General features: G+C 52.8%; 8 protein-coding genes across 8 annotated transcripts; 3 read left to right on the top strand and 5 right to left on the bottom strand.

The window, feature by feature from the left end:
* Positions 1 to 156: 156 nt before the first annotated feature.
* On the bottom strand, positions 157 to 774 carry VTN31DRAFT_5366 (uncharacterized protein; the record flags this gene model as incomplete). Its single annotated transcript, XM_069405857.1, has 1 exon — positions 157 to 774. The coding sequence occupies one exon, from the start codon at positions 772 to 774 to the stop codon at positions 157 to 159; it is 618 nt and encodes a 205-aa protein (XP_069259523.1).
* Positions 775 to 1,322: 548 nt separating this feature from the next.
* Positions 1,323 to 1,979, top strand: VTN31DRAFT_5365 (uncharacterized protein; the record flags this gene model as incomplete). The annotated part of the gene is made up of 1 exon (XM_069405856.1): positions 1,323 to 1,979. The coding sequence occupies one exon, from the start codon at positions 1,323 to 1,325 to the stop codon at positions 1,977 to 1,979; it is 657 nt and encodes a 218-aa protein (XP_069259522.1).
* Positions 1,980 to 2,262: 283 nt separating this feature from the next.
* Positions 2,263 to 3,739, bottom strand: VTN31DRAFT_5364 (uncharacterized protein; the record flags this gene model as incomplete). The annotated part of the gene is made up of 5 exons (XM_069405855.1): positions 2,263 to 2,473; positions 2,535 to 2,945; positions 3,001 to 3,208; positions 3,279 to 3,515; positions 3,592 to 3,739. The coding sequence occupies 5 exons, from the start codon at positions 3,737 to 3,739 to the stop codon at positions 2,263 to 2,265; spliced, it is 1,215 nt and encodes a 404-aa protein (XP_069259521.1).
* A 1,902-nt stretch (positions 3,740 to 5,641) lies between these two features.
* VTN31DRAFT_5363 (uncharacterized protein) lies at positions 5,642 to 6,968 on the bottom strand (the record flags this gene model as incomplete). Its single annotated transcript, XM_069405854.1, has 3 exons — positions 5,642 to 6,413; positions 6,474 to 6,776; positions 6,829 to 6,968. 3 exons carry the CDS (start codon positions 6,966 to 6,968, stop codon positions 5,642 to 5,644), a joined length of 1,215 nt encoding a protein of 404 aa, XP_069259520.1.
* A 267-nt stretch (positions 6,969 to 7,235) lies between these two features.
* Positions 7,236 to 8,665, top strand: VTN31DRAFT_5362 (uncharacterized protein; the record flags this gene model as incomplete). The annotated part of the gene is made up of 2 exons (XM_069405853.1): positions 7,236 to 7,660; positions 7,747 to 8,665. 2 exons carry the CDS (start codon positions 7,236 to 7,238, stop codon positions 8,663 to 8,665), a joined length of 1,344 nt encoding a protein of 447 aa, XP_069259519.1.
* Positions 8,666 to 8,889: 224 nt separating this feature from the next.
* Positions 8,890 to 11,887, bottom strand: VTN31DRAFT_5361 (uncharacterized protein; the record flags this gene model as incomplete). Its single annotated transcript, XM_069405852.1, has 5 exons — positions 8,890 to 9,122; positions 9,186 to 10,004; positions 10,062 to 11,373; positions 11,437 to 11,747; positions 11,812 to 11,887. The coding sequence occupies 5 exons, from the start codon at positions 11,885 to 11,887 to the stop codon at positions 8,890 to 8,892; spliced, it is 2,751 nt and encodes a 916-aa protein (XP_069259518.1).
* A 487-nt stretch (positions 11,888 to 12,374) lies between these two features.
* VTN31DRAFT_5360 (uncharacterized protein) lies at positions 12,375 to 13,279 on the top strand (the record flags this gene model as incomplete). Its single annotated transcript, XM_069405851.1, has 4 exons — positions 12,375 to 12,424; positions 12,475 to 12,657; positions 12,734 to 13,092; positions 13,146 to 13,279. 4 exons carry the CDS (start codon positions 12,375 to 12,377, stop codon positions 13,277 to 13,279), a joined length of 726 nt encoding a protein of 241 aa, XP_069259517.1.
* A 1,279-nt stretch (positions 13,280 to 14,558) lies between these two features.
* VTN31DRAFT_5359 (uncharacterized protein) lies at positions 14,559 to 16,106 on the bottom strand (the record flags this gene model as incomplete). Its single annotated transcript, XM_069405849.1, has 4 exons — positions 14,559 to 14,658; positions 14,842 to 15,886; positions 15,964 to 16,036; positions 16,095 to 16,106. 4 exons carry the CDS (start codon positions 16,104 to 16,106, stop codon positions 14,559 to 14,561), a joined length of 1,230 nt encoding a protein of 409 aa, XP_069259516.1.
* Positions 16,107 to 17,256: the final 1,150 nt, after the last annotated feature.

The following is a 17,256-nucleotide window of genomic DNA, read 5'->3' as shown; positions in this document are numbered from 1 at the left end:
GCCGTCGAATTTGTTGGGCCGGTCGTAGTGGGCTTCATGTCGGTGCCAGATGGTGGGAATGCCGAGGGAGGTGCCCTTGGGGATAAAGAGGCCGTCCTTGAGAACAATGTTGGATGTTGCAACGCGCCGCATCATCACTATACGCATGGCTTGTGATCAGTACTGGCCTTCATATCCGACTTGACGGAAAAAAAAAAAAAGTGTCTTACAAATCGATGAAGGCTTGAGCCGCTGACTCTCCTTGAGCACGCTGTCCATCAACTTGAGCTTGGATATCGCATTTCGATCCAGCCCTCCTGCCTCCTTGACCACCAAGATCACCTCTTTCCGCAGACGCTTCATAAGCTTGCGGTGTTTGCAGAGATCGTAGATGACTTGGGTGAGAAAGTCCGCGGTGGTATGCAGGGAAGCAAAAGCAAGGCCCATCTGGACCAGGGTATGATCCGGCTTCACGGCTCCGTAGACCTCGTTAGTCCACTGAATTGCATCTGCAAACGTTCCCCCGTCGTGGCTCTTCCAATCGGCGGACTCGCGCTTGTCGACTTCCCGCTGGATGATCCGGGATGCGGCCGCCAGTTGCTGGCGAAGTGTCTTGGCCTCCGGAATGAACCAGTGCACGACTGGGCGGAGGACTTTGGGGTATTTCCTGATGGCGGCAGCGGCCGCGGCGACGTTGTTTGCGTACTCGACGGTGATGCGCAACCATTCCGGGTCGCGGCACAGCTCCTTCCCCAGAAAGACTCGCGCGGAAAGGCGTGCGACAATGTCCGCCATGGATTCTCTGAGCACGATTTCATGCCAGTCTGGGACGTCAGTCGAGCCTATGCGTAACGCTACCAAGGAGAGGGCAACTTACCGCGACTATCAGTCCAAAAGTCTTGCAATGTCAAAGCGGCCTCTTCATTCAGGTCACTTGTGATTTTCGCTGCAGAGCCGGGTCATGTCAGCAGAAGAAAAGTACTAGTATACAACGTCTGCGATAAAGTCTTTTACTCACTCAGACCCCTAGTCAGTTTGATGCGAACAATCTCATGGCTTTTGTCGGTGTGCTTCAGGTGCTGATCGAATACATCGAAGCCGGGGAAACGACCAAAGTACTCCTGAAGTCAGAGGATTAACTTGTCTGTTCCCCCATACGAATAAAGCCAAAAAAAAAAAAAAAAAAAAAAAAAAGGAGGCTCATACCGTGTAGCTAACTCTGGCGTGATCCAAGCGATCATCGTTCCGAATTTCGTCAGCATACTCAGGGCTCAAGATGAGAGTTGGCTCGGTGTCTGTTTCCAGAACGAAAGCCTTGGGGTACTGAGGGAGTCCTGATCAGCATGCATGAGATAAACAGATGTCTATGTGCTTCTCACCTTCTTGAAGCCTTTGGCCACAAGTTTGGCGGCATTCTTCCCAAAGTTCTTGCCTTTGCCCTTGTTGTAGACGGGGAACGAAAGCTGTTGAGGCTCCCGTGCTATATACCACAGCGCCACGATGAAGGAACCGAACGAGAACACTACGATGCAGGACGTCCAGTCCAGTCCGAAGGAATCGAAGTAGTAGATGAGACGCATGGTCAACGCGATAGTCATAACCGGCATGGCAATGCAAAGAGGTCTTCAGTCGTTCCAGCCATCCAGCTCGAAATCTGGAGACCAGGTGAGAAGTATCCCTGGAGCCAATGTAGAGGACCGATCAGTCAACCTCTTTGGATCACGCTTACACACAACGCCGGTGAAGATCAAGCTGAACGAGGCCAAGTCCGAGCCGCTCGTGATGTTGTCTCCGAGCAAGCATTGATCCCTCTGTTCTTTGCCAATGACATGGTTCAAGTTGCAAGAACGCGACCTTATATAGTGCAGAACCCCCAAGATGGACTTTCGCCATTTGAATGGAATTCACCGTCAAGTGCTGACTCTGAATCATTATCTCAGAGCCAGGCTAACGGGATATTCCATCAATCTTCCACAACTGCTGAACCCAGATCACGGTGAGGGAGGATTTTTCCGTCAATAATCCATTACGGAAGCAGGTATGCTGGTCAAAACAGTAATGGGATATGGTACATCATCAATCATATCTACTTACACCTCTTTGACATGTCCTGTATTGCTTTGTTTGGAGGACAGCCCTCAACTAGGTTCTCCAAACCCTAATGCCAGTTGATGGGCCAAGAAAGAATTCTGGCCGTAATCTCTGATTCATCAGCATCTGATTCCTAGATCACTACGTGCTTCAATTCACATGTCAAGTCTTTCACTGTTTCAATCATGGTACTTATTTCCACCGACGATGTGCTAACATACACATTCCTTCATCATCAAGCCCCTTTCTTCGCCGGCTCTCACAGACTTGCCGGAACCATAAAGGACGACAATCCTCATAGTTAAACCAACTGTGCGTGAACAAGTTGGGCTGACAGGCATGACAGCTGGGGAGATTCGGACAGTTGATATATGGTGGATGCTCGTAGCCAATGTCCCGGAACCTAGAATGATGTCAAGTCAGAGAACGGAGCTCTAGAAGGTCGTACTACTATCGATACGAACCAATGAATTTTGTCATTGTCGAGAAACAGACCAAGAGCGATACTGTGCACCGGCGCATCGCCCCATCGCTCGTAAAAAAAGCCGCCGGTGCGATCAAGGTGCTCAAAATACCGCTCGTAGGCCTCGCCTCGCCAGAAATCCAGGTCGCCAATCTCGAAATTGCTCCAGAAATGGCATGTGCTGTATCCGTTGGCCTCGTCGCGATGTCCGGGCCGCCGTTTGCGATCCGTCAGCCAGAGCAAGGAGTTATCCTGGCTGAGGTACTGCGGATGTTCGTTGATAAAGGACTGGGTGGCGGGCCACAGCGACCGGATCGACTTGGGGTCGTCGTAGACGTTGATGGTGAAGCCGTAGGTCTTGTTGTGCTTTTCCATGAACTTGAACACGTCGTAATCGATGTCGCAGAAGAACCTTGGTTTATTTCGTGAATCGGATGAATCATCACAAACAGCCAGCGAATCCTTACTTGACATCAGGCTCCACACGCCAATAATACTTGATGCCGCGTAATGCCGGGTGCTTGTAGAAGAAACCAGAATTCCAACGACACATCTGATGGTAGCTGAGCATGTCGGCATATTTGACGCCTTGGGCGCGCATTGCGTGGAGCGACTCCTCTAGTTTACCCTTGTCGATCCAGTCGGGAACGTTCCAATGCTCCGGCGGAATGAGTTCTGGAGAGATTCAAAACATCAATATCTTGACACACCGGAGACTGATCGTGGACAATCCCGGGGTATTCACCATAGCGGCACTCTGCATTAGTTTCCTGCCGTGTACGTCGCTTGAACTCGTCCGTAAAGGGCTCGTTGTTGAAAAAGATCCACGAGTAGTTGAACTTTGAGTTGAAGGACCGTTCCAGCTCCCGCATCGACTGGACGATTCCATCAAGTTCTTCGCTCCGGACGAGAGATATTATCGACGCGTTTGCTCGAACATAGGGCACGCCATTAGGATCATGCATCAATGGCTTGTTGAAAGCTGCGTAACGGATTGCATCCTCCATCAGCGCCAACGGCCAACTTCGCAGTCACTGGAAAGGAGAAAAAAAACATACGTAGATTCACTCGCGCAATGGCGCGATCTGCCTCGGACATGTTCCAAGACTCATCGTAGTACATGAAGTACATCACCGCCATCGTGATCACCATGGAGACGTTGAAAAGCGGGGATCGAAGCCATCTTGGAATGCAGACAGCGGACATTGAGCCAAAGATTGATTTTAGATACCACGGGACGAGAGCAACTAATATGGCAGAAAAAGAAAGATCCCAGTGATAAGAAGCATTCAAGTCATGGTTCAATGGAGAGATTGAGAGTACTCGTACAGCTTTCCAGGTCGTGATTGTTCCTCTGGTAGAGCGGAGAGGACCGAGCTTAGTACTTTAGGTATCCTGCTCTGAGGATGAATATCAATTGAATGATTCATCTCGCCCTAGCTTCCCCGGCTTCCGACCAAATCTTTTTCTCCAACCGCACGATGCCATGTTGCGTCATAAACGAAGGAGCTGGTTCCTTGAAAGTTGGACTGTCGATCAACGTAATCCTACGGACCTTTGCGCGTAGACCCCAGCCTGCTGTATTACTGTATCTGTTTTACAGAACATCTTATCACTATCAGTGTTTCTCACAGCTCTTTGTTCACTCAATGCTTCCAACTCCGAGGTTCAGAAACAGCGACAACTGGGAAACATGCGTATCATACCTTTTTCAGATAATCACTTCCACGAAGACATGTCATTCCTGCACACCGCAGGCTCAAAAACCGCATCCCGATGAGTATCTGCAACAATCACGTGAATATACAACCCTACTCATACATCTACCAATACCGTAATGAGCATTACCATACTGCGAACCAACCTGAGCTTCCTTTGGTTGTGCTCTAAAAGTGGGGCGAATCTACCAATCTCGGTAAGCTTTACTCCGTATATCCCAAAATATCTCTACCTATTCTCCAATGAGAGTTTCGTCTCAGGCACGTGATAAACCCACTCGATGTACAAACTCGTACGAAAACGTCGAGGTTGAACGCGAACTACTGACCTACCTAGCCGCGAGAGGAACTTTGCGAGCTTGACTGGAAAGGAAAATGTTCATCACATCGAGGATCGATTTCACGAACTACTACATTTTGGACTCGAAGATATTAAGTTAGGTACGAAGGTTTCGTCCCTAAATTAACTGGTACCTATACTCCATACTGAGTGGTCGTTTCTGCTACCGCGATTTTCAGAACGCGTGGCTCACGGTGGCTGAGACCTTGTGATGCTGAATAAATTGCATGCATCAGAGGATTTTTCGAAAGCTTATCTAGTTTAAGCCTTTCAAGCTTTGATCATACACTCACTTCGCAATTGGTGCCTGCTCCACCGGGGGGGGCTTTAAGGATGATCAGATCCAAAAAGTCAGAAGCCGAATCCTTCGATAGGGTTAGGCGCGTGGCTACAGAGGATCCCTATCGATGACACGTTCGCGCTGGTTCTCGAACGTGGCTTTTTTAGAGTTCTGAGGGCTTCAGCTCATGCAGAGAGAAATGAGAGAACTCGTATTAAGCCATCGACGCGGAGAGCAGTGCAAGGGATAGATGAGAATTGATTGGTGAGAGGTTTGCATACGCGGAGTAACTACTATGCATCTCGAGGATTGGGATCGGCAAAAAAAGCGAGGCTACCACGGACGGAATTGAGAAACAAAATAAACAATTGACTGTATTACAACGACGAGTTGATGATGTGCTGTTATGCTGCTTTTGTTTCATGATCTGGAATCTCATCTAGTACCTAAGCTGGGTTAGGCCTAATGAGAATTAAGCTGGATGGGATTCTCGTCTAACGTAACCCTAGTTCAACACCGATTGACTAACATGTCCGTGACTCACTCAACACTGCAGTGGAGGGGCAGAAATACAATGTGAATTCACCGCGCACGGTCGACACACCAGAAGAATAGGGCTGAGCCTGTTGCAGACATAACGCAGGTCTAAGCCATGTATCGCTGCTCCAAACACAAAGAACCAATTAGCCAAATATCACCGATGTACAACTCCGAACCTTGCGTGAAACATAAGCCATGAAAGAAAAAAAAAAATCTATGATACAACACAATCATTCCTTCTCGACTGATGCCAGCGCCCAATCAACAGCGGCCTTGACATCATCGACAATAACCTTCGGCGTCCACGACGGCTCCCCGCCACGGTAGACTCCCGTGCGAACCAAGATCGACTGCCAGTCACTACCATGCTTGCTCCGATACGAGTTCGCGCCTCGGATATCCGACTCCGGATTGTCGCCAATCATGTACACCCTACGAATGGGTGGCAGGTTCTGCGACTGGTGGAAGATGCGCGCGCGGTTGCGGAGCAGCTGTCTCTCGGCGAACGCGTACGTAAGTTGGTAAGGTTTCCCAACGACCGTTTTGAGCAGCTCTACGCCCTTGCTGGGACCGCCGGTGATGGCATTCCAGACGCCTTCGAGTGCCTCGCGGAATCCGCCCTGTCCCAGCCGTGGCAGATGGTACGCGGCGGCCCACCAGAGGTCCGGATTCGAAAAGTACAAAGGAGGCTGCCCGTCCTGCTGGTAGCCGCGGTTTGGCAGGTCGACGCGCCCGTTCTTGTCGGATAGGGTGCCTAGAATCCCGCGCGACGAGAGCATGATGTCGAGGATGATCTGCGCGTCAAGGCCCCAGTCTCGCGGATCATTAAAGACAAACACGGCGTCGAACCGTAGACTATTCTCGGGGTCGTTCGGAATGATCGACTTGGGGAGTGGTCGGGCAAAGGGCTTGTAGTGGTCGAGAAACGGACGAGAGAATGGCCATATCTGAGGGTATGCGACGAAGATGTCGCCAGGGATGACGACATTCTTGAATCCGTACCTACCCATGTCAGCTGCGTAGTTTTTTTTTTTTTTTTTCTTCCCACATCGACCGGCGTACCTCTCCGCAACCTGTCGGCAGTTGTCGCCGTCACCACCCGAGACGAGAATGCACTTGTTCTCCAACGGATCCTGCTCCGGAGTACCATGGACCAATTCCGCAAAGGGCGAATGGCTCTGGATAATCACGCTCTCATCCAGGGGAACCCCCAACTTCTCGCTCACTTCCTGTACTCTGGCCGACTCGTGCTTGCCCCCGCCGTTGGTCAGCAGGATGAAAGGGATGCCACGGTCTTGTAGGGTTCGCAGGGCGTCTGCGGCGCCGGGGATAGGTCTGGCGGAGCGGAGGAGAACACCATCGATGCTATTGTCTTATTAGAGACGAAATTCCATGAGGAGACTCGGGGGTGACTCACTCGAAAGCAAAAGCAATGTCAGGTACCGGAGAAGCCGTGCTGTATAGACAGCGCCAATTGGGTCGGTTCGATAGAAACGGGCGCGATGCGAGACCGAGAAGTGGCCGCGGCGCAGAGCGGCCAAGTCGATGCAGCCGCATGTTGCAGCGAGCGTGATTGCTCACGAGTTAACTGTATTTGACGAGGGCCAAGAACTTGAGCACGAGGAGGCATGTTGTGTACCTATCTATGTACCCCAGATAATCACAATGTTGAACAAGCCCCCTGATTGGACAGTCGGAGATAGGCTCTAATTCCGGTGGATCGTTCAGACGGCAAATTTATGTATGTATTCTTTCTGGTCGACGCGAAGTCACAAACGACGCGTCTTTCATACACATCATTACAATGGGAAATAAAAACCAACCATGAAGGTTGGATCGCGCAGGCCGATGAAAGAAGGCTACCTGCCGACGGAGCTCGTGACTCTCGTCGTGGAGTTCATAGCCACCGACCTCAAAGACGAACAGCGGCAAAAGACGCTGTGGAGCTGCTGTCTCGTGTGTCGACAATGGTACGACGTCACGCTGCCGCTCCTGTACGAGCAGCCGCAGCTCGATAAAGGGGACGCATTCCAAAAGTTTGCAGACGTGGTGTGTCCGCCGGGCAGAGCGCTGCGCGCCAAACCCAGTTCCAAGAACCTGGGCCGTCCTACCCGCAACCTGGCCAGTCTGGTGAAGCACCTCGACATGGGCCGGCTGGTGCATCACAGTACGAAGAGCTTGACGAGCAAGCTTATTGGTCGGTGCAAAGAGAACCTGGAGGTGTTTCGTGCACCAGCGGCATCTTTTGGGTAAGCAATGCACATTGTGCTTCTTCCCTGCTGCTGCATGACGTAGGATGGAAACTCTTATATGCCAACGATTCGTCCCTCCCCAGATACACCTGCCTCGTGCCAATCGCGAAATGCGAGAATCTGAGCTACTTAGACCTCTCCCTCGTGATCGATCGGCTGTCGTACCTCGACATCCAACAGGCCGTCAGCGAGTTGTGGAACCTCGAGACCCTCTACCTCGGCCGCAGCACCGTCATCGACGGCGATGCCTACGGGTTTCCAAAGTTCCTAACCGAGTTTCAACTCAGCGGCCGGATCGCCTTTGACCTGAACGACCGCCGGAAGATGGTGTTTTGGTATTTCATGTACCCGCGCGAGCTCTACGACCTGACGTTCTACGAGGTCACCCCTCTGAATCGGCAGACGATGCGCCGCCTGCTCGGCTTCCCGCCGCTGGAGTACAACCTGGGCGAGCTACGCATCGTTCCCGGCCCGGACACGGAGCGGGAGGCCCTGCATGAGATCCCCAAGAGGCTGAGGTTGCTGAGCACCCTGCACGTGTCGGGAGACCTGATGCGTCCTTCCTTCTTCGATACCCTGCAGTCGTTAGCGGCAGAGCGCCGAGCGGGCCGAGCACCATCGCAGCCAACATCGGGCAACGACTCAGACACGGACATGTCAGACATGAGCGAGTCGGATAAGGGCCCGCCACTTTATCTGCTGAACACTTTGATCCTCGACAAACCCCCTTCTGACAACCGTGCTTTGGGCTTCGAGCTCGATGATCTCGCCGCCCGGCTCGAGAAGCCGGACTTCTTGCCCGCTCTGCGCATCGTCTGGTTGCATCCCATCTACAAAGACCTACCGGGTCGAGAGGAGCTCCACAAGGCGCTTCAGTCTCGTTTCCGTGCGCAAGTCATGGAAAATCTCCAGAAAAATCCGCCGCGCCCTGGTCGGCCGAAACCAAACCTCGATGAGATCGTGCCCGAGAGATCGGGCGTCAGGATTATAGTTGCTGAATAAAATCAACTCGTCTTGTCCAGTGGTCTACCTGTATATCCGTTAACTTAATAACTACGGAGTAGTGATACTGTATAATCATAATATGTAATAATAATCAAGGATTTCACTATTATCTACAAACAACTAATGGAACTGTAACGATACCACGCCATGTCAAATAATCAAGCACAAACGTCCAATTCAACCCATTTCGAACAGAGAATATATGACCTCAAACAATCTCCTCAATTGACCGATGCCACAACGGCCGCCGCAAAGCCTGCCTCTTCCGTCCGAACTGTCACCTTGGTCGTAACGCCGGTGCGCGACGAGTACGCCATTCGGACCAGCGCCGCGATCCGGCTGCCCATCACCGTCTTGCCGTAAAGCTTCAGCGAGTGCGTGGTGTTGCTGAGAGCAACATCCGTGCCTTCGAGAGGTTGCAGCGAGAGGGTCTTGGTGAGCTGTTCCGTGGCATCTAATAAAAAAAAATGATATCAGTATTCATTTCTGATCTTGATCCACCTGTCAATTGACTTACCTGCAATGCTCTTCACATTGCTCAGTTGGAACGTCTCGCTGACTTCCTCGCCGTTGGCACCTGTCTGCTCCCACACGTGGTCGAAGCTGCCAGCAAACGTCGGGATCACGTAGTCCGCTCCCGTCAGCTCCAGATCCTCCACCTGGTACTCGTCCTCGTAACCGGTCTCTTCCGGCTCGCCCGTCGTCGGGTCGATCTCCTTGCTGGTGAACTTGAGGACGTTGGTAAAGGAGGTCGTCGGGAAGCTGCGCTCCCCACCCGGCTTCTTGAACGCAACGTACACGATTCCCGGCTCGTTCGTCGCCAGCTTCGGGCACGGCACGATAAAGTCCTCCTCCAGCTCTTCTTCGTCTTCCGCGGGTGTCACTACAACCGACACGTCCTCCAGCACGGTGTCCGGAAGCGTGTTCTTGATGTCGAACTGGAAGACAATGTGCTCCTTGAAGATGTGTTTCACGGCACTGACAACGTACTCCGTCTCGCTCTCCGTCAGCTCGACTGGAGCCGACGACTTGAGCAACGTGCCGTATTCCTTGAGCTCCGGGATACGCGCCAATTGCTCTGCGTACTTTTGCACCATCGTTGCTGCAGTCGAAGCACCCTCGGCAGCATCCGGAGCCTTGGCCGGACCCGTCGAGGGCGCCTTGAGCGTGGGCATCGCCGAGGTGAGCTTCTTCGTCCTCTCCTCGGCAAGGGCCTCCTCCGGGCTGACGACGGGAATCGAGGAGATGTCAAACGTCTTGGTGAACGCGTTCTTATCCGTCGCCGTGACGTACATCACCAATTGGTGCTCGAACGTAGACAGGGAATACATAGATTCTAGTACAGAGTATCAGCAATGGGATCCCCGAGGGTTGAACCCCTTCCTCAACTTACCATTCTTCACAAACCGATTCGCAATCTCATCTTCCTCCTGAATCAACCGCAGGTTCAAGGCCGCCCGATCTCGGACCTCATCATCGACATCATCCAAGCACCGGGTGAGCAAGACAATCACACTACGCTTGACCTCCGGGTCCTTCTGGCCCACACCGAACTTGGCAAGAGCAGTCACGGCAGCCGCACGGACAATTGCATTCTCCAGGACAACCCGGTTGTAGATATACCGGATATACTTGGTTGGTTGAGAAGTCTTTGGACCCTCAACGCCCAAAAGGTGCAGGACCCGGACCGACAGCTTGGTGAACTCGCAGTCCTCGATGAACTCGCAGAGATGCGAGAGCGCTTCCTCCTTGCTGTCGGGCACGAATTTGATCAGATCGAACATGCTCTCTACAACACTCCGCTTAAACTCGTAGCCTCCCTCATCCCGCAGAATCCCGCTGAGGAATGAGAGCATGCTGGCCTGCTTGCTTGGGAACTTCAAGCAAAGGGTCCGGATAGCTTCCACGACCGTAATCTTGAACTCGTCCGTGATCTCGGCCATAAAGTCTGAGATTTGTTTCATGAGACGGTCGACGCTGGCCTCATTGCCCGTCTTGAGGAGCGTCGTGATGGCGAACGTTGCGATCGACCGGTTGCTGTTGGTGATGAGCGACTCAATGTCCTGGTTGCATTGGTTGACAACATGCGGCTTGAAAGAGGCCAAGTTGTGCAGAATGCGGATTGCGGCAAACTTGGTGACGGCGCGGGGCGACGACAGGAGGAGTTGCAAGATATGGACGGCCTGGGCCGCCTCTGCGTCGGTGACGTCCTTCATCTCGCAGATCGCCTTGGCCGCCTCGAAGTTGACCATTTCATGCTTGTGCCGGAGCCAGCCATCCAGCATCTGCATCATTGGTTTTCGCAGGCTGGGATCCTCCTCGGCGAGCTTGGCCGCCAGCCGCACAAGAAGGACGGTCGCGGCCGGGCTTTTGACTGCACCGGCGGCCCCATACTGCTGGACCATCTTGACAAGGGCCATGCGATCATGCGACCGCATCTGGTACAGGAGGCCAATGGCGTGATATTGTGTCATATAGCTGGTCTGCGAAATGGCGTGGGACGCACCGGACGAGAATCCCAAGAACCCGGTGGATGTCTTGGCCGACGAGGCGGCTTCTTGAGTCTCACTTTGCCACCTTCTAACGTAGTCCCGTGCGACGGGGAGTAGATGGTAGGAGGACACGAGGGCGGCAGACGAGACGGACGGGGTTTTGTCGACAATGGCAGTCTTGATGAGCCGCTCGATACCTTGAACAGTTGTAGCCTGAGACAAACGCGTGGTTAGCCATGAAAGCTGGCCCGGCAAAATAACAAAACGCGAACATACATCAATGATACGGCACAATGCCCGGATGGCATTCGCTCGGTAAAGGACGTCGCTGCCGACCGCGGTGTCCTTCATGATGATGCTGGTGGACATGATCACATCCTCGGCGGTATTGGCGAGCTCCTTGAGGACCAGGTAGACCATCTGCCGAAGTGACGGGTCCTTGTTCTGGAACAACTTGGAGATGCCAAAGAAGAGGGTTGTGGCCTCGTTGGTTGGGAATTTCTCGCCGGTGAACAGGAGCACGGAGATCTTGGTCAGGAGGGCGCGACATCTTCGGGGGGAGATGGGCGACGAATTGAACAACCTCGCTGTAAAACACAAGCACCGCATGAGCCCCCGATTATTCGAATTTAGCCGCGTCGGGGAACTCACCATCTTGAAAAACCACCGTGCGGTCGAGCTTGAGCATGCCCTGTTCGGCATCTTCGTCTTTCTTCATGTAGCTCATGTTGCCGTCGGCCGCGCAGTCAATGGCGGCGGAACCAAAAAAAAACAGAGAAAACAAAGATATCTCCACAGAATACAATGCAGAACGAGGTGCGATTCTAACTGCTGACGAAGGAAGGAGTCGTTGCGAGTTCGTGAGTTTCACGGTGCCTTCATTCTTTGGCGAAACGGGGACAAACACACGACGAGACGAAAATGTCGGTCCAAATCCGACCCCGATCCAGATCCGATTTGGTCCCAGTGACTAATTGCGGCGAGAGAGGAGCGCCCGGGGAGAGTGCCGCGCTGTGCTGTTGATGCTGACTGAGTACGAGTAGGGTTGGAATCTCCAGGTGTCCTTGGGGCGAGACTGTGGGTGCGCCGAGACAAACAATGCAAACAGGCGGCGTGCTGACTACGCTGGGCAGCTCCCAAGGAACAGAACGTGAAGAGGGCGATTTGGAGCGGGGGCAAGGATGTTACAGTGTGCAAAATGATATTCCGCCAATATGGACGTCCCCGTTAACGTTCAAGTTAATCCAAACGAGGATACCGAATGGTAGGCGAGCCGTTTGCCCGCCAGGACTTCCAAAGCTGACGCAGATCTAGGAATGACATCCTCCGCAAGCATGGCATTCTCCCAGAGAAACCGCCCTCGCCGACGCCACTGATCGAAGAGGCGATTCTGGAGGCGCGGCGAAAGGCGCACGAGAACCGCTTAGAGGATAAGGACCTGGAAGAACTTGATGAGCTGGAAGATGAGGAGGACGAGGAGTTTCTAGCTCAATACCGGTGCGTCTCACTACTTCTGCGAATGGGTTGGAACCAAGAAGACCAGGGGCATGCTGACAATCTGACAATCTGTTAGAAAGAAGCGTCTGGCCGAACTTGCCACGATTCAAAAATCCAGCGTCTACAATCAAGTCTACCCGCTACAAAAGACCGACTACGCGCGGGAGGTTACAGAAGCATCACATAAATCCTTTGTCCTGGTGAACCTGGCTTCGCCGTCCGGCGGCAACGTCGAGTCTCGTGTGCTCAACGACATCTGGCGACAGCTGGCTGCCAAGTTCGGCGATATCAAGTTCTGCCAGATTCGCGCCGATCTGTGCATCGAGGGATACCCGGAACGCAACACGCCGACGATCCTCGTCTACAAGGATGGGGAGATCCGGAGACAGTTCGTCACCTTGCGGGAGTTGAAAGGGGTGCGAACGACGATCGAAGGTGTGTCTTGCACGTCCACGGTCATGGGATTGGGAGTACTGATGGGGCAGCAGATCTGGAAAAGGTCTTGGTGGATATTGGTGCCGTCAAGGAAAATGATGTCCGACTCAAGAAGAAGGATGATCAAAGTGAGGATGAACGGGACAATAGTCATGCCAAAGATGATGATGATAGTGATTGGGATTGATACCACAGAGAATGCCAGAGTGGAAAGAGAATTTCCATGTGCAATGAGTCCTTGGTCATGGTAGAGCGTAATCAGCAAATGGCACTGGTCCATGTACTACGCATCATGCCGATGGAAACACGAGGGAGGACGAATCAAGCCTACAATACACCGGCAAACACTGTCATAAGTTCATAAATCCATTGACTACTATAGCGAATGAGACATGGAAGATCCAGGACCGACGAACTGATCACTCGTGACCAGACCGAACGTAGATCGCTGGAACTAGGACATAGGAAACTGGCACCGAGGACGTAACATGCAACAAAACGTTCAAAACACAGATAACAACATGCATGATGACATCATTCCCCTTGACGTGAAAAACCACCCCGGACGCGACCCTAACCATGATCCACCGCCAGTTACATACCATACATCACAAAAGAAATCAGGCCCGAGGACGATCAACCCGGTAGCAGATCAGTTGACCAGCCGCCAGACGACCACCCCCGAGCGACCCGACTCCGGACGTGCTCCAGCCACTTCCACCCCTCGTCCCCTGATACAACTCACGTCAAGGAGGAATGATGGAAAACAAAGACAGCATACAACACTCGAAAAACCAAACGAAAGGCAGGGAGACAGAGACACGAGAACAGTGAAAAAGGATAGATCCCATGGAACCCCGGCAGAGCATGCACACGAACCATTGTCTGGTGCTGCGCATTTGGCTCAAGACCGTCAGTCCACTGTTATCTCACTCATATTTCGCCGATGTCGCCGCAGACAAGGCCGATCGCTGCCAGGTGCAGAGTACTGCCGACGACTAGACGAGATTCTCGGATATTTGCCCGTTTCGATACTTGCGAATAACAATTAAGTTGGAAGAAGGGCGTCGCGCAACAACCTCGAAATCCGGATCCGGTCGACCCTTGCCTGCAGGACAAACAGAGGGAAGACAGATCTCCGGATCACGACACACCCAACGGCGGAAAGAATATCGGACTGGACAGGCGAAAGCAACAAACAACTGAAAGAAACGGTGACCGAAGGAAACCAGAGGGCGAAATCGAGGAGATAGACGAGCGGAGATGTTCCATAGGGAAAGATCAAGTGGAACGAACGGGAAGACGGCGGGCAATGAAATCCGTAGGAACCGGCTGCTAGTCGCTCAATCCGTCACACCCGACACGTTCCAGGGAGAGAAGACAATGCAAATAGTTTGTCCCGACAGGCCAAAACACAACAATGAGCAGAGATTGCATCCTGCGGGACAAACATGCTCCCAAGTCGATCAGTACCATTGAGCCCCAGCACCACCATCATCATATTTTGTACGATGTCCAGCGGTGGGATAAGCACCAGCAGCAGCACCTCTGGAAGCCGAACGAAGTCTAACGTCGCAGACTATGAGATTAGTCAGAGTTTTGACGATGGATGTATGGATTTCTCACGACAAACTGCGCGGCGTTGTCAAGGTTGGTCGACCAACGCACGCAGAGGCCGTCGTGAGGAGAAAATGAAAAAAAAAAAAAAACATGGGACCCCTACAAGGCACCGAGATTGCAAGTACTCACATCCTTTGAGTTCCACCAGTGGCGCGAGCGGTATCCGGGTTGTCATAAGTGCCGCGATCGACGACCTTCCGGCGCTGGGTGGAGATAGCACCGGGCTTGGCAGCACCGGCGGGCACAGCATCAGCAGCCGCTGGGCCGGCGGTAATGGCCCGACGCTGCTGCTGCTGTTGCTGCTGCTGGTCGTCCTGATCCTTGTCCTTCTTCTGGTTGTTCTCGATCATGGCGGCGTTCTTCTGGTACTTGTAGACAGTCCAGTCGAACACGTAGTCATACTGGAAGGACTCGCGGACGAAGAGATCACGGAAGATCTTGCGCAGGTAGGAGTAGTCGGGCTTGTCGTCGAAGCGCAGGGAGCGGGTGTAATTCAGGTAAATGGCGAACTCATTGGGGAACCCGCGGCAGAGCACCTCGGTCGGGGTGGTCATCTTCTTCTCCATGATCCGATCGTACTTTTGCTTCTTGGTAGCAGCCTTCAGGCCCTGCCAGGGCAGCGAGCCTCGGCAGAAGTAGAGCATGACATAGCCGAGAGATTCCATGTCATCACGGCGCGACTGCTCGACACCCAGGTGGGTGTTGATACTGGCGTAGCGGGCGGTGCCAGTGAGGTTCTTGTTCTCGCGGTACGGAATGTGGAAGTGCGTCTTGGGATCACGGTACTTCTTGGCCAGACCAAAGTCGATGACGTTGACCTGGTTCCCGCGCTTTCCGATGCCCATCAAGAAGTTGTCGGGCTTGATGTCGCGGTGAATGAACGACTTGGCATGGATATACTCGATACGGGAGATCAGTTGGTCGGCCAGCAGCAGCACGGTCTTGAGGGAGAATTTGCGGTTGCAGAAGTTGAACAGGTCCTCCAGGCTGGGTCCGAGCAAGTCGATCACCATGGCGTTGTAGTCGCACTCGGTACCGAACCACCTCACAAACGGAATGCCGACGCCACCCGCAAGGGACTTGTAGACACGGGCCTCATATTCCAGCTGCGGATGCTTGGCCTTGACGCTCTCAAGCTTGATGGCGATCTCTTCTCCGGAGATGATATTGGTGCCTGGGGTGTCGACAGCGTCAGCAGGGAGGTATTCCAGAGGAAGGAGCGACCTCGACCGGGAGGGGGGCAGCACTTACCCAGATAGATATCGCCGAAGCTACCGCTACCGATCTTGCGACCGATGCGGTATTTGTTACCAACACGAAGGTCCTGGATCTACGTCAGAATCGATGCCGTTGAAGTCGTTAGTGGACGCGTGTCTACTCACCATAGTCGTCATTTTGACTGACGGCTTGAGGCTGCCTCACTCCCCACAAATCGATGACCGTGTTTGATGAAGTCTATCTCGGTTCAATGTTAGTATCGACTCCAGTCCGATGGGACACGTGGTTGCAGAATGACAAGGGACAGAGTAGGACAAGACGGGATAAAAAAAAGGATCTCCGACGGAAGGGAGATGAAGAAGAAATAGGGCGGATTGAAAAGGAAGAGGGGACGGATGCCCAAGGAAGCTTGACAAAGGGCGTGACTGGGGAAACCATCCAGCCCAGAACACGTCTCGGTGATTGTCTAGCCACCCATCCCCCTCCCAATCTACTCCCCAGGCAGACTGTATGGAAATTCTATGCTGATGCCAACGGGTGTAACGGCAAATTGCACGACTTACCTGAACGCCGACGATGGAGGAAGGAGAAGGGAACTTGGCAGTCCGGCAGGATGCTGCCTTGATGCAAGAGTGATGGAAGCGGTCGAGGAAGAGAATTGAGAGAGCAAAGCCGATGGCGAAAGAGAAAAGGAAGAAAAAAAAAAAAAGAATCAAGGACTAGGCCCTTGACCTTGTTGGGGGAGGGAAGGATTACAAGGGGGAAAAGGTGGAAGAAGAAGAGTTGGGGGAGGCGGAGGGCGTCTAAAGAAGGGAAAAGGCGAAAGATTCGGCACTTTCTTTTTTGGGGGGGCTGACGCTGACTGCGGCTAAGGCCGAAACCAGTCGGACAAACGAAAAAGAACGAAGCGAAGGAGGGCCAAGAACCATAAGTGTCGGTGAGGCAGTCACCAAGCTCTCATCTGAGACAACCCCGTTCACCACGTCTTCTGACTGCAGCTTTGGTTGATGGTGGATACTATTTCTTGCAGGCTCTACATAATCCTTCTACAGGGCGTAGGAGATGCAAATGGAATTGTGCTGTCTGGCCAGATTGATGAGGCGGCGGCGGCCCGGCGGGAACTGGAAAGGGCTGGGTGATCACAGTATTAGTAATTAATTACTCCGTACTTACGAGTACAGTAACAACTCCGTAATTCGCAGTGACTTCCTGTTTAGTCAGGGTCAGAGAGATCCGCACAGGTGATCCGAGCGATGGACGAGGTATGAATTTAATCAAATACCACGAGACACGGAGTATGCTTTGGGCCGCAAAAGGGTGCATTGC

Source organism: Thermomyces dupontii (assembly GCF_041956625.1).
Source record: "Thermomyces dupontii strain NRRL 2155 unplaced genomic scaffold VTN31scaffold_5, whole genome shotgun sequence".
NCBI lineage: Eukaryota > Fungi > Ascomycota > Eurotiomycetes > Eurotiales > Trichocomaceae > Thermomyces > Thermomyces dupontii.
Note: the sequence above shows the minus strand (reverse complement) of the source record. Positions and strands in the feature narration are given on the sequence as shown.